General features: G+C 54.5%; 7 protein-coding genes across 7 annotated transcripts; 4 read left to right on the forward strand and 3 right to left on the reverse strand.

Annotated features, from left to right (window-relative positions):
• Positions 1–1,000: 1,000 nt before the first annotated feature.
• N7459_001087 (uncharacterized protein) lies at positions 1,001–2,554 on the forward strand (the record flags this gene model as incomplete). Its single annotated transcript, XM_056940272.1, has 1 exon — positions 1,001–2,554. The coding sequence occupies one exon, from the start codon at positions 1,001–1,003 to the stop codon at positions 2,552–2,554; it is 1,554 nt and encodes a 517-aa protein (XP_056804552.1).
• A 1,822-nt stretch (positions 2,555–4,376) lies between these two features.
• N7459_001088 (uncharacterized protein) lies at positions 4,377–4,653 on the reverse strand (the record flags this gene model as incomplete). The annotated part of the gene is made up of 2 exons (XM_056940273.1): positions 4,377–4,561; positions 4,584–4,653. The coding sequence occupies 2 exons, from the start codon at positions 4,651–4,653 to the stop codon at positions 4,377–4,379; spliced, it is 255 nt and encodes an 84-aa protein (XP_056804553.1).
• A 422-nt stretch (positions 4,654–5,075) lies between these two features.
• On the forward strand, positions 5,076–6,442 carry N7459_001089 (tyrosinase family protein; the record flags this gene model as incomplete). The annotated part of the gene is made up of 3 exons (XM_056940274.1): positions 5,076–5,504; positions 5,568–5,653; positions 5,713–6,442. 3 exons carry the CDS (start codon positions 5,076–5,078, stop codon positions 6,440–6,442), a joined length of 1,245 nt encoding a protein of 414 aa, XP_056804554.1.
• A 272-nt stretch (positions 6,443–6,714) lies between these two features.
• Positions 6,715–8,669, reverse strand: N7459_001090 (arginyltransferase; the record flags this gene model as incomplete). The annotated part of the gene is made up of 9 exons (XM_056940275.1): positions 6,715–6,840; positions 6,900–7,165; positions 7,255–7,320; positions 7,374–7,471; positions 7,521–7,925; positions 7,981–8,166; positions 8,240–8,315; positions 8,384–8,428; positions 8,615–8,669. The coding sequence occupies 9 exons, from the start codon at positions 8,667–8,669 to the stop codon at positions 6,715–6,717; spliced, it is 1,323 nt and encodes a 440-aa protein (XP_056804555.1).
• A 1,313-nt stretch (positions 8,670–9,982) lies between these two features.
• On the forward strand, positions 9,983–10,548 carry N7459_001091 (NUDIX hydrolase; the record flags this gene model as incomplete). Its single annotated transcript, XM_056940276.1, has 2 exons — positions 9,983–10,031; positions 10,121–10,548. 2 exons carry the CDS (start codon positions 9,983–9,985, stop codon positions 10,546–10,548), a joined length of 477 nt encoding a protein of 158 aa, XP_056804556.1.
• An 896-nt stretch (positions 10,549–11,444) lies between these two features.
• Positions 11,445–12,578, forward strand: N7459_001092 (DNA-directed RNA polymerase II core subunit RPB3; the record flags this gene model as incomplete). Its single annotated transcript, XM_056940277.1, has 3 exons — positions 11,445–11,498; positions 11,555–12,120; positions 12,191–12,578. 3 exons carry the CDS (start codon positions 11,445–11,447, stop codon positions 12,576–12,578), a joined length of 1,008 nt encoding a protein of 335 aa, XP_056804557.1.
• Positions 12,579–12,961: 383 nt separating this feature from the next.
• Positions 12,962–14,107, reverse strand: N7459_001093 (uncharacterized protein; the record flags this gene model as incomplete). The annotated part of the gene is made up of 1 exon (XM_056940278.1): positions 12,962–14,107. One exon carries the CDS (start codon positions 14,105–14,107, stop codon positions 12,962–12,964), a length of 1,146 nt encoding a protein of 381 aa, XP_056804558.1.
• Between the last annotated feature and the right edge of the window lie 30 nt (positions 14,108–14,137).

The following is a 14,137-nucleotide window of genomic DNA, read 5'->3' on the forward strand; positions in this document are numbered from 1 at the left end:
AAGGATAAAAGGTTTGATGGCAATATCTTATACTGTTCTGTTCAAAGTACTCCATCAAGCCCAGGGATCTTCGGAAACATGAACCTCATCCGTGAGAGAAGCCATGGCTACAACCTCTGGCCTCAGGGGTACAACACCGAGTGTGGAGACAGTTGGACGCACGAAGCGCTCGGGGGCGCAAATTAACTTGGAAATCAGATAATGTAATAATCTGCGCGTATACGTACCAAATCCCGATAGTGGAGATGTGTAGGGCACTTAACTAGTGTACTATGCAAGACTTTGCCGATTAGGGTAAACATAGGGGCCGGTGGCGCTCCAGCCCACCAGAATGGAATCTCGGACAAGATGTCTGATCTACCATTCCGGGAGCTTTCTGGAATGATACCTTCATGTTCCTGCATCTCCTTACGCACACCATTGCTACGTAGGGGCCGGGACAAGACATTTTTGAGTCCACTAAGCGCGCCCCTCTACCCATCTGCAAATCAGCACTCCAAGCCAAGCAGGCTCACTGCACGAGGCCCGGATAACGCCATATTAGGTTCAAAGTAGAAACCAAGGTGTGCGCCTCCATCGGCTTCTCCAAAAAGTAGACCCATTCACGGCCCGAGAATTCGCACTGGTGTCGGGTGCGGCATGGCAGTGGTGGTACCACCAACGCATCCCACTCCACAGTATAGCCCCGGAGAGGTGGAGGTGGTAGGCCATTATCAAAGGATTGATGGCCCCCGTAAGAAGACTGAGGGGAATGATGATATGGGAGGTGAGACGAAGTTCCCACTTGACATCAACGGTGTATAGAGCTCCCGAGCTCGGCGGTATTTCACTATATCGAGTCGCCATAAAAAGATGCCGTCCTGGGATCGATTCTCTCTTCACCACCTCACATTATTGACTGGCCCACATAACCGGCCTCTTTCCATTGGCCATCCTTTGATTCCTTCATGATTGTTTCTCGAGCTTAGATTGAATTGTGAACCACCGTTGAGCGCCTACCATGCAGATCAAGCCGCTCTACGGGCTCTTGTCCATCTTGATGTGCCTCTGCATGATCAATGCCATGCCTGCCAGCCATGCCGAGTCCTCTGCCCTAGCCATCCGCCCGTCCGGAGACCTTGACCTCGTGCAGAACGTCCATGACCACAATGGTCTTTCGCTTCGAGGCACGGGGTTGGCCATGTTCTATAGCGCCCCGACCTTAGCCCTTGGCACCGCCGCTATGGCGATTTGCTACCGTTGGCCCGGAGAATCCTTCTGCATTGCGGCTATCGTGCTCACGCTCACCAACACGTTCCATGACCTATACCACAAGTTTTGGGACATGAAAACCGAGCGGCTCTCGCGCGCCATCGAGGTGGAGCAGTTGCAGGAGAACCTGAAGGCAACGAAGCTGGCCAATCAAAAGGCGGAACTGGAACTGAAAGACTATGCGGAATTGCGGACGTACGAAATCAACGAGGCCAGATTCAATGAATTCAAGAGAACCATTGCGCGGCTCAGGATCGACTTCCAGAACAACTGGGAAGCCCGGCTTGAAACGGTGGAGATGTTCGCGGAGCAGTATAGCACCACGATGGCAGAAGACGCGGCCGCGGCGCGGAAATTGTTCGAACAGGTTGGCAAACTCGGTGACAAGATCACCGAAGTGTCGGCGAAGGATAAGGGAAGGGGGACGTTCAGCCAGTGGACCAAAAGTGAAGAGGGCGTCACGACCGTGGAGGAGTGGAAGAAAGCGCAGAATGGGGCCATCGAGAAGATCGAGGCACTCGAGAAGGACCAGGGAGAGCTGGTGAAAAAGCTGAAGGAGTTGGAACAGAGAGCCGAGCGATTGAAGGACTGGGAAATTTCGACGATGGTGGGCGCGTTTCCCCAGGAGAACACCGACACCGAAAATGACCCCAATCCTGCGCAAAATGCCCGGCGTCGAAAGCGATCTGGCCGGTTGGCCCCCGATATCACCCAGGATTGTGGGAGTCCCCTCTGTTCACGATGGTGGGATCTGCAATCCATGGCATCCGTGGGCCGGAAACGAGATTTGGAGAAGTACGATCTCATCTACGATACCTACTCGAGCCGGCTAGATGAGAGGTTCGCCGATGAGGGAATTGCGTTGCGCCGACGTGACGACAGCGACGACGAGGAGCTGTTCTCGTGCGATGAGGAGGGAGTGTTGATCGAGGGCGATGAATACTACAAGCCGCTCTACTATCGCTTGGTGGCGACCATGGGCACCGACTATGCCAGTCTGGATGACCTGTTCTTCACACTATCGCAAGATAGGGGCACCTTCAATACGACGATCAAGAACGATCTGGCCTCTGTGGTCTCTTCGGGCGAATGGACCTGTGTTGATTCCGACACGGACAACGGTGGTGAACCGGCTGTCAAAGCGGCGGTGATTGTCACTTGGGATGTCACGAATCTACGACGGGATGCCAGAGACCTTATACAACAATGCGAGGGCATACTGGCGAAGAAATACGCGAACATGCCGTCGACCAGCACTTCGAACAGTACCGAAGTCTTTTCCAAACGGATGGGGAAACACTGATTCCCTGATGTTAACTTAGATGATATATGACTACTTTGTGTTTATTCCTAGAAGCTCTTCCATTGACTTGTCTATGCCTATATCCCGCCCGTTTACAAAGATCCTAATGCGAATATACGAATATACCGGGGGCCATCACCTCATGAAGACGCCATCACTTCACGAAGACGCCAGGATCCTCCCAAGAGGCCAAGCGATACGCTTCTCCCAATCACAAACTAAATCGTAGCTATTGCCGTTTCTGAATTCGGGCCGCCCCTAATCGCCCCTACTTGCCCCCATTCTATCCTTGGAAGGCAAATAAAGTGACGTAAAAGGAGAAGGCAGCGCACCCAGTTCGAATGGGGGAACATCTAGCGGAACAGAATTTAGATTTATTCAGGTGCGTCTGAGCGCGTCTCTTGCCATCGAGCCCAAAGACCACTATATCGATCCCTGAAGGGGATCGACAGCCCAGCGCCGATACGAGTAGCCCGCATAGTACACATAATAATACTCATACCTCAAGCTTTATTCCCACCCAGACACCCGATGATGTGGAGGATGATTCTATGACCGAATGCAACCTAGTCATCCCATCTCTGCCGTGGAGTGCTGGCCCTCGCCTCCGGCATCGGATCTGCCCTGACAGCACCGAAAGAGGAATCATCCAGGTTGAATTGGTACCTAAAATATTACGTGCGAGCGCGGGTCTATTGTTGTTACGTACATATTTCCTGGCCGTTGGCCAGAAGCCGTTTCTCCATGGAAATCGGCTTTGTTGTGTAGCATTTGGCTCCCTATGGAGCTCTGCTCGGCGGAAGCATAATAGAGTGCACTACTAGTATATTCACCATCCACGAAGGATCAGTGCCCTGTGAAGACTGGAGCGTAAGTGGTCTAGGATTGCTAGTCCCATCAGATAAAATCACTCATGGCGAAGTCCCACGAGTCAGCTACTGGAGAGAGCTATACTACCATGCGATCCCAGAGCGAGCAACATATTCCGCCCCCGTGTATTCCGAAGCTTCCATATCGACCCGAAAGTCATGAATTGAATGCCAAATACTGGGTTTGAACATCGGGAATAGCTAGGGCCGATCCCCTCACGGATATTATAGCGCCTGGTGTCCTCTCGGTCGGTCTCGGCATGATAGAGGCGCCGGCAGCGCTGGCTCAGGGATCCAGGGTGGAAATATGCGCTAAGAAGGCTAAAAGAAGGTGTACCTCGATGATCTGTTCGATAGCTAAGATACCCTACTTGTCTGATTCGAGACTTCCATATCCTCAGGGTAGGCCCGTCTTATGTCTTGTTCAAACCCTTAAAGGAGCTTACCGTTGAATACGACGAGCTGCTCTTCTTTGAACTAATGTTCCGTGTCTTCTAAAGATCACTGGATACAGCCCTGCTAAGGTAGTATTCTGTGAAAACGAGATCTGACCTCAGATGGCATTTCTTGGCCGGGATTGATTCGGACCTGGGAACAGGCTTGTTGACTTCATCAGAGTGGAGTAAGTGAGATTGTTTCGGAAAGTAATACGCCGTCATGAAAATCCTGGGGCGACAAATCCCTCGGCGTGCATGCGACAGCCAGGGTGAGGCATTAACGTCAAACGGCACCGAATTGACTGCTCATTGGGAGCTTTTGGCTAATAACAGTGGGGAAATGACAAGCTTCGTGATGGATCCGAGTAGATGGCTGGATTCGGCAATGATTACGACGGATCGAACAAGCCTTTCCATCCGTCACACATGCGAACAGGGGAACCGCGTGGCTAGATCATGATCTGGACCAGGATGAAACATGGTGCATCTAACCTTTCCTTTCGGCGGACGTCATCCTCAGCTGGGCTGAAATTGTTCGGCTGGAGGCCCCGGTCCCACGTTTCGGCTCAGTCCACAGGTGTTGGTCAACCACTTCAGACATGGATACGCGAGTGCTGTTTTGAGGTCCTGGTTGGTGAGAACGGGTCCTATCTGGGCCCAGGTTGGGGCGACACAGTTCGCATGTTCAAAGTTTTCCGCTTCTGGGTTGTACAGACAGCATACCACTCTCGATGGCACTGAGATACCGTGTGAACCGAGCCTCAGCATCATCCATCTGGCACACGCCAGACATCGTCTAAGAATCAGTACAGCGTCGGAGGAAATATGATTCGCAAGTCGAGTTGGTTCCTTTTTCATGGAAACACTGCCATGCGGCGGATGTGGCCAACAGCACGAAAGGGCCTCGGGTTGTCCGACACGCCGTGAACGATGCCCGTTGAGTCTCGCTGCCGATGAAACCCAATACCAAGTTGGCGGGCCTGTTATAGCCTCTCGTGCCGGGGCCCTTGGGCTGGCAAACCCTGGTGGCGAAGGAGCGCAAGACATGTGCATCTCAAGCATTCCCAGCCCGGGCATCAGCGAACAATGCATCCCTCCAGACCGAAGAGGCCTCCAAAGCAACACGATGCCTCGAGTTGCTTATGAAGGCGAGACCTCTCCCCGGATTTTGGCAAACTTCTCTTATGCGGTGGCTCCGTGTACTCTTCAAGCGCCATGATTCTAAATCCCATCTTTGTGCTGGGTGGTTTCGTCCTGCAGGCGTGGGCGGTTCCCACTGCCTTGCAGGGGAATGCGCCAGCCAATTCACCGTCCATGTCGATCCCAGCAGTTGCTTCCTCATCGACCGCAGAGGCAAAAGTCCAGCTGGAGAACTTGGCTAAAATCGCCCTGGATGTGGCTCGTCAGAACATTGCCAGCCCGGACACACGCCAGAAGCATGGCGCATGCACATCGAAGAACGTCCAGGTCCGTCGTGATTGGAGAGCATTCTCTTCCAGCGAGAAGAAATCGTTCATCCACGCCGTGCTCTGTTTGCAACGGAAGCCAGCGCGGACCCCTTCAGAGCTGGCCTCTGGTGCGAAGACGCGATATGATGATTTCGTGGCGACGCATATCAACCAAACCGGACAGGTCCACTACTCGGTACACTCCCTGCATCCCATGAGCATCTTTCCTCGCTCTTAATTCTGTCTGACGCGACCATAGGGAACTTTCCTCTCGTGGCACCGTTACTTGATCTTTCACTTCGACCAAGCCTTGCGCAATGAGTGTGGCTATACGGGAGATTATCCGTAAGTTCGAATCTGCACTCGTCGTCATTCTCTTCCCCTCCTCTAAGCAACCTCTCCAGTTACTGGGACTGGGGAGCCGACACCGACGCTATGGAGAAGTCCCCCATCTTCGACGGCAGCGACACTTCCATGTCCGGCAACGGCGTCTACATCGCCAACCAGCCAGACTGTCAGCTGCCGCTGATAGGCTTCGCCACCATCCCCCTGGTCACCGGCAGCGGCGGCGGCTGCGTAACCAGCGGCCCCTTCAAGAACTATACGCTCAACCTCGGTCCGGCCGACCTCATCCTGCCCGGCGGCAACAAGTCGTCCGCCGCCAATCCCCTCGACTACAACCCGCGCTGTCTCAAGCGGGATCTCACCACGGCGCTGTTGCGGCAGTTCGCCAATTACACCGCCATAGTGCAGACCATCCTCCAGAACGATGACATCTTCGACTTCGAGATCGGCGTGCAGGGCGTGCCCGGGAGCGGGTCGATCGGCGTCCACGGCGCCGGCCATTACTCCATGGGCGGCGATCCGAGTCGTGATGGGTACGTGAGTCCGGGGGACCCGGCGTTTTGGCAGCATCATGGGATGATCGATCGTGTGTGGTGGATCTGGCAGCACTTGAATCTGCCCCGGCGCCAGGGCGTGGTGGCAGGAACGGGGACGTTTCTGAACCATCCACCCTCGGCGGAGGTGACGCTAGACACAGTCATCAATCTTGGTTATGCGAATGGCGAGCCAATCGCCCTGAGGGATGTCATGAGTACGACTGCCGGTCCTTTCTGTTATGTGTACGTTTGAGTAGGAGTCTGGGGTTTCGGAATTGGGGACAAATAGGAGCTGGGGTAGCACAGAGGGGGGCCGACAGGGCTGACCAGGTCACAGAATGTACATGTGATCTCGAGGTTCCCTGACGAGGGCTGTATGAGTTTGATGATCCCCTAGTCTAGTTGATTGAGCGGCTTCGATATTCGAGATATTTGAACCTGTTTCTTCGATGTTATCGGCGGACTGCTAAGCGGTAGGCTGGAAACCAGAGATATCATTTTGCCTTGCTGCAACTCCACCTCCCGTTAATCGAAGAGCACCACAGCGCTGTCCTTCACAATCGTCGGCCCCAGAACTGCCGCGAGTTCAGCAATAATTCCCTTCAAGGATTGCGGATTATCCATTGGCATGTCTTCCCAGCCAACAAGATCCTAAATGAGATCAGCACGTCGTGTTCAAGTTTTGCTTGGCCATCGTAGTGAGATCGTACACTCATCTGAACAAATGTCCCATGGTACAGCAAGTGCCAATCATCCAAGTTTAGTGCTTTCACCTCGTCTAGCGTCAGGACACCCGGCATGTGGAGGTTGAAGAGGGAAAGATCCTCTTCGTTCACATCGGGGTCAAGTGGGAGGTCCGACGCGGAGCCTCCCGACGACGCGGAAGATCGGTCTCGCGAAAGGGAAACGTATGGAGTCTGGTCCAGTCTTTGAGACAGTTCACCGTCTAACGGGTCCCAGGTGTAGGATTCAGGGTCTACCTCATCGCAGTGAGTTAGTAGGATGCTTTAACACGATAGGATCGAGCTATATCAGCTGAAGGTAATGAACTCTTCGCTTTCTTACCGAGAATGTATTGCGGTCGAAAGGCACCCTTGTAGCGCATTTTCTGACAATTGTGAATATAGTACCCTAATATATCGTTGTTAGACATGCACTGCGACAGCCAGGTGGCCATGACTCACCCATGTAGTAGTATGGATACTCATTCTCAAGCGAGAAGGCAATCTCGCGCATGGCGCTCAGCTTACCAAACTCCCATTGTTCGTATGCAGGGTCATAGCTGTCGACTTGTCAGCCAAGTTGACGTCAAGACGCTCGTGAATACCTACAAGACGTAGACTGAGCTTACTCCGCTTGGAACGAGATCCAGCACCGCGACGGCGATCAGCTTCCCATCCAAGCGATAGCATTGGTGCCATGACCCGAGTTTCTTCTCGGAGGCATTCGCCTGGGTGGTGGTGGCCGGAGACCGTTTGATGCCGGAGCATAGGAAGCGTTGAAAGTCCTTGGTTTTCCAACGAGAGACATCTTCCCGATGAACAGTGGTTTGATACTTGAGAAACAGATCAAACTTGGCCTGGGAGACAGAGTCACCCTCGATATTGACTTCGAAGCGATGCGCCGGTTCGATGGGTCGTTTGGTCGACGGGTCGATCGGCCGCTTGAGGGTGCCGTACTCGGACTCATGAACCGCCGACAGCAAGTCAAAGTTGCATTTCCGGTACCTCGCTTCCCTGTTGGTCTGATGAGCATGGTGGATGCTCATTACAAAGCAGCCAATTCACGTACTCTCGCGATTTTGGGCACAACCGAGCTGCCTTACGCATGTACTCGGGGCCGAGGATGAACTTGTTCCAGCGATTAATCGCCTTGCGCTGATCCCGCCGAGGGTGAAACGCAGAGGCCTCCAACCGCAAGGTATAATGGGGGCAGCAGGATCGTTGCAGATTCTGCTTATAGTACAGGGTACCCGATCTGGATCCACATGAGTCACTACGTATGTGCGTGGGTAGGACAACCAGCAAAAGCGGAGGGCAACATTGCATACCGTCTCCAGCCCCGATCGATCAGCTCCCCGTAGTGCTCGGGCCGCACGGCCACGGAGCTGGTGTAGTATGATGCGCCTGGGTATGACGCGTCAGTCCACCCCAAAATGAGGGAGCCGGGGAGATGGGAAGCGGAAGATACTCACTACCATCCTCCGATTTGCAGTAACCGCAGGAATTGCGTTGGTAACCTGGTCTGTGTTAGTGTTGGTGAAGGTTGACGTGGTAGGAGGGGGCATCAACTGCAGCGAAGACCATCCTGTAGGAAAGAAAGTCCCCCGCCAAATCCCCAACATCTAGCCATGAGGACCAGTGGAAGCGCCACGGGGCAATAGAGCTCTATCTCAGTGGCCCGCTGCAGGGCAAGTGGGACGTACCTAGTGGCCGGAAGAGCGACAGCTGTCGCGCGCGTTCGGCGTCAACGGGCTCCATGGTGCACTACCGATGACCCCGGCGGAAATAAGAAAATCTCCAAGATGTGATGCAGGCAATCAAAGCCAAGTGGGCTGTGGCGAAAAAAGCAGACAGGGGGTACAGCAATGGAATGAGTTGTTATTGCACGAGAGGAGAGGGTGAAAGGAGAATGGAGGACGTTGGGACGAGTGGCGGGGAGTTGGTATTACGCCCTTTTTGTATCCAGCCAGGGCCGAGGGATGCCCTGAGGGCTCTACAGGGGGTTCAGCTACAGTGAAAAAAAAATTGTAACATCTTCCAGGAATGATATTGCTACTTAGAAGCCATCGTGCCTCGATGAGCAGATGACAGCTTCAATCCCCGTGCCCGATTACTAGATCGGCAGAGCGTATCGAATGGCTCCGAGTTTCCAGCGCTCGGTACCAACGCGGAGTTTAGGGTCTAGTCCACCCGAATCTATTCTAGGACTCCGAACTGCGCCGGAGCTAGATTGGGAGAGAGGATTCGGGACCAGCAAGACGAGTCCATCTTGTGCCTGGTTGATTGCTGTGAAGAATCAGAAGAAGAAAAGAAGGAAAAGAAGAAAAAAAACACCATTTGAGCCCCATGGATCACATGACTCCTATATAGATGGGACTGCGTGTTGGAATGACAAGTATACAGGATGCAGGAATGGAGGGAAATGTGAGGACAAAGAAACAGAAGACAAGACCAGAAGAACAATGATCATCATGTATCTCCCGACTGCATCACTGCCAATGGCATCTAGAATGATCATTACAAGGGAAATGGGTCCAGCTGTACCTTTTTTTTCGCTTTTCGCGTGCGCACCGGCGCCGCCGGTTCTGCTGCCCCTCCACTCTCCCCTTCATCCTCCCTTCATCTTCCTCCCATCTTCTCCCTCCAACTGATCTTTCTTCCTGATGACCATGCCTTTTACCACTCCTCCTCACTCTAGGCTCCCGTCCATCACGGGAATGAATGGGAAGACCTAAGCTTCACTTTTCTTTGGATCTTCTACCTCCCCCGCATTATTGCTTCGCCCTGGGGAAAAAAAAATTCCCTGCTTCCGACCGCCCTTGACCGTTGCCCGTCAACCCCCCCGTTGAAGCTTCCCTTCCCCGACCTTCGCAGGCTCGCTGGGAGCTTCACGCCCGGCCCAATCTTCACCTTCCACTGGGTCGAAGTCCTCTCTTTCCCAAATCTTTGAACCCCCACTGGTCTTCTTACGCTCTTTTTATTTCCCCCAACTCTCTTCGAGGTGTGACGAAGACCAGAGGAACAACCCGCGTCTTACTCCTACTCAGGTCAGGGAGATCGTCTCGGTCGCAATGGCCCAGAACCGGTCGATGGAGTCCCGCGTTGGGCGCAAAAACCAACGTAAGTCCTGCGACACGTGGGGTGCCCGGAGCCCTCGCTCGCATCCTTTTTCTTGCCTTGTGAACACTACTGACAGGCCAATGCGATAGGCTATGGTGCCAAAGGCGAGCGTCTGGTTGCCGGCGTCGTCCCCCTCTCCGCCGACAAGACCAAAGTCCTCATGATCCAATCCGCTGGTCGCGGAGGCTGGGTTCTGCCCAAGGGAGGATGGGAAACCGACGAACCCACTGCCCAGCAGGCCGCCTGCCGTGAGGCCTGGGAAGAAGCCGGCGTGATCTGCCTCGTGCACCGAGATCTGGGACAGATCCCCGACATGCGCCCGTCCGCCCTCCTTTCGGCACACGCGCCCAAGGCCTCCTATCAATTCTTCGAGGTGACGGTCGAACGGGAAGAAACCGAATGGCCAGAAATGCACAAGCGAAAACGACAGTGGGTCAGCTATGCCCAGGCGGCAGCAGCACTGGCCGGTCGGCCCGAACTGCTGGAAGCCCTCAACCGCAGCTCGGTGACGCGGTAGCGATCATGATCACCGCTGGTACATACCTTTTTGTTTCTGATACACGGATTCGTACATTCTCTTTCGAAACTCGGGTGGCTTGTTGCACTACCCCGATGATGACTCGACACGACCCAGAAAAAAAAAGACCGGTGGCTTTTGTTGCTCTGACTGAGCTTTTTCCGTCTTATCCCCATCTTCATATCGTGTTTTGTCTTTTCTTATTCGCATCGCATATGCTGCCTCCGCGGTCGGGCTGCCGCTCTACCCTTCCGCTTCTGTTTGCAGGCGCATCTCGTCCCGGTCGTTGCTTTCTTGTTGCTGCCACATCCTGATAGACGTGCTGCCCCAGAGCCCAGGGACTGGGGTTCTGGAGTAGTTGGAAGGCTCCTACTGTTCCACTGTGGTCAGACCGGGTCTTATCTCAGCTATCTGCTTTATTCTGATTTCGATAGTCGAATACGAAAGGGGGCGTATTTGACTGAAGAAGAACTGGGGATTCCATCTAGCCAGTTATTGCTAGCACCCGCAACTGAATCCAAACCACGCCCTGGCTCCCCAACATTGTCCTGAACTCATCTTCTGTAGAACAACCTAATTTTTTCAAGCAATTAAGGCCTTTGTAGATAGGAATAGAAGAGACCCGGGAAACGGATGACGCACGATGCTCAGATTCACTGTGTAGCGCGGTGCCCGATTAGGAAAAGCGCCAAGCGTTGCTCCGAGAGCAAATCCGCGATCTTCGCCGTGGACACCTCCAACCCGCACTCCCCTCGACACGTCTCTCCAGCATCCTCACCTGCTCCTTGCAGCGTTAATTCCACCTCGAGCGCTCCCATATTTACATGAACTCCACATAGCTAACCAGCTTCGGATCAACGGGTGGCGGCGACCAGCGCTGCCGCATCGACCGCACCATGGATTACGAGATGGATCTGGAGCCCTCCGGGCCTCAAGTCACTGTCCGCGAAGTACGCCCAGCCCCAATCTGGCTGTTTTTCGGAGGACGAACTGACCGTACCTGCAGGCGGAGCCCTACCGCGTCGACTTCAGACTGAGCTCAGTGGACCTCGCCTTTGCCAACTCCCTCCGCCGCACAATCTTGGCCGAAGTCCCGACTGTCGCGCTCGACCTGATCGAAATCGAGAATAACACCTCTGTTCTCCCGGATGAAATGCTTGCCCACCGTCTAGGCATGATCCCTCTCAATGCAAAGAACTGCGATCAGGACCTGGCATACACGCGCGACTGCGACTGCGAGGACCACTGTGTGCGCTGCAGCGTGACGCTGTCGCTGCACGCGCGCTGTGGCAGTGGAATTATGCCTGTCTATGCGCGCGATTTGATCGTTCAGGGCGAGCGCATGAACGACACCATTGGTGACCCGGTCATCACCGACCCAGAGGCGAAGGGCCCGTTGATCTGCAAGCTGCGGAAAGGGCAAGAGATTAAGCTGACCTGCTTGGCGAAGAAGGGCACGGCCAAGGAACACGCGAAGTGGGCGCCCACTGCTGCTGTGGGCTTCGAGTATGACCCGCACAACAACCTGCGGCACGTGGACTATTGGTATGAGCAGGACCCGGCCAAGGAATGGTATGTATTCGTCGCACATCTGCAGCGCGGCTTCGGCTGTGAATGGCCGCGCTCTGAGCTAACAATGCAGGCCTATCTCGGATAATGCGGCGTGGGAGCCGATCGCCAACCCTGATCAGCCGTTCGACTACGACGCTGAACCGAACACTTTCTACCTGGACGTCGAGAGCATCGGAAACCTTGAACCAGACATGATCATCCAACAGGGTATTCTCACCCTGCAACGCAAGCTGGCCGACACCATTGCCGTGCTCTCAGGTGAGGGCGAGGGCGGCCACGCCGGTGGCCCAGAAGATGCTGAGATGCTGGGTGCCGGTGACCCAGACGCATATGAGCCACCGGAGGGCATTGATGGAAACTTGACTTCATACGGAGCTGGCGCGGCCAGTGCATGGGGAGCCAGCGCCCAGACTCCCTACGGCGCCACGCCGTATGGGCAGAATGCGTATGGATTTTAAACATGGGCGAGTGGTGCCGTGGGGCAAACAAAACAGGCTCGAGCATGCGGGTTGGAGTTTCTCTTAGCTTGTTCTTTACTTGGCGGTCTTGGTGGCGCAATCTGGAGTTCTCATCTTAAGTGTGATATTACCCCCCTGCTGATGGTCAATCTGGTTTCGAGACCGCCCTGTCCATACTCATACTACATGGGAAAAAACCGATTTCTATCCTGATTGCATGGTGGAATTAGATTCTCCAATTGGTTTTATAGGTGTATCGTCTAAACGGGGCTAGGCATCCCTGTTAATATCCCATTCAACCGAAAAAGAGGATATTGCATCAAAACGGACGGACATTCCTAAATTAATCACAAAGATCAGAACACCCATCAAGGCACCTACCTTCAAAAATCAGATCCAATGCGTCTACCCGCACTCTGGTCAACCAATTCCAGAACGCCAGCCTCCAGCATATCATTCATCAACTCAACATGCCTCCTCGCAGCCTCGACGAAGTACTTCATCTCCGGATATGCAAAGTATCCCCGAACCTCCATCCAAAAGACCCGCCCAGATCCCGGGCCGTCAGGAGTAGAGTCCGCGATCAAGAAATCTCCCGCCTCAGCAGCGACACGCAGCGTCGCGATGAAATCACGCGGCATAGCCAGGCCACCCGTCTGCTCCAAGTGGAATCCCATCCACACCTTCTTCTCCTGCACTCGAGTCCAGTGCGGCTCGTGCTGACCTACCATGAAGAAGCCGTAGTCCGCGCGCGCACGAGCGCGGGACTGGAAGAAGTTCTTCCACGGCGCGTATAGTCTGTCGAGTGCCGGGTGGGTGTGCAGAGGGAGGAGGACGGAGGACTCTGCGGCGGGAACGGCGCGCGTTGTGAGAACTGGGAGGAAGCAGGTCTGGCTGCGTTCTTCGGGGCTGAAGGTTGCGCGGCGGGGCTCGGAGTCGAGGTAGACTATTGAGTTGTTAGCCTCGAGTCTTGCGACGAGGGTGGTCACCTTGGTTGAGATTGACTCGTCGCGGTCCAGGTCTACCGCGTGCACGTATCGCATGAGGGAGGCCAGATTGGTATAGATGGATGCTGACGCCGGCGATGGGTGCGCTTCGCGGACGGCGAGCATGGCGGTGGGAACTCGTTCGCCGGCTGTTGTGGGAGATGGAAGCTCCTGTGATGTAGTCAGTGGGGGAGAAGACGAGGTTGATGGGTCAGTTATACTGGACGCTCTCGATGAATCGCTGTCGACGAGCGTGGAGCTCTGCGAGGGCGACCATGCGCCGTAGACGGAGGATTCTCCGCGAGGCAAGGGCCAGTTTTCCTCGTCGACGATGGAAAAGTCGGGGCTTGCGGATGAGGGAGTCTGCTGTGGCGCTTCGTCGGGCTCCGGTTCTTCTGGAATGGTGAATAGCGACATGTTAGTCGAGTAGTACATCATTTGCTCTGCGGCAAGGTCTTCAAGCTCACTGTTCAGGATGGTGGACGAGGATGGTGGCAACCTGCTTTGGACCGGGGTGTCAGCGACGCAATCTGGTAGGGACATTTCTCTTCTAGGCATTTTCTTTCACTGTTT

Source organism: Penicillium hispanicum (assembly GCF_028827665.1).
Source record: "Penicillium hispanicum strain IBT 35686 chromosome Unknown utg000001l_segment0_segment0, whole genome shotgun sequence".
Lineage (NCBI taxonomy): Eukaryota > Fungi > Ascomycota > Eurotiomycetes > Eurotiales > Aspergillaceae > Penicillium > Penicillium hispanicum.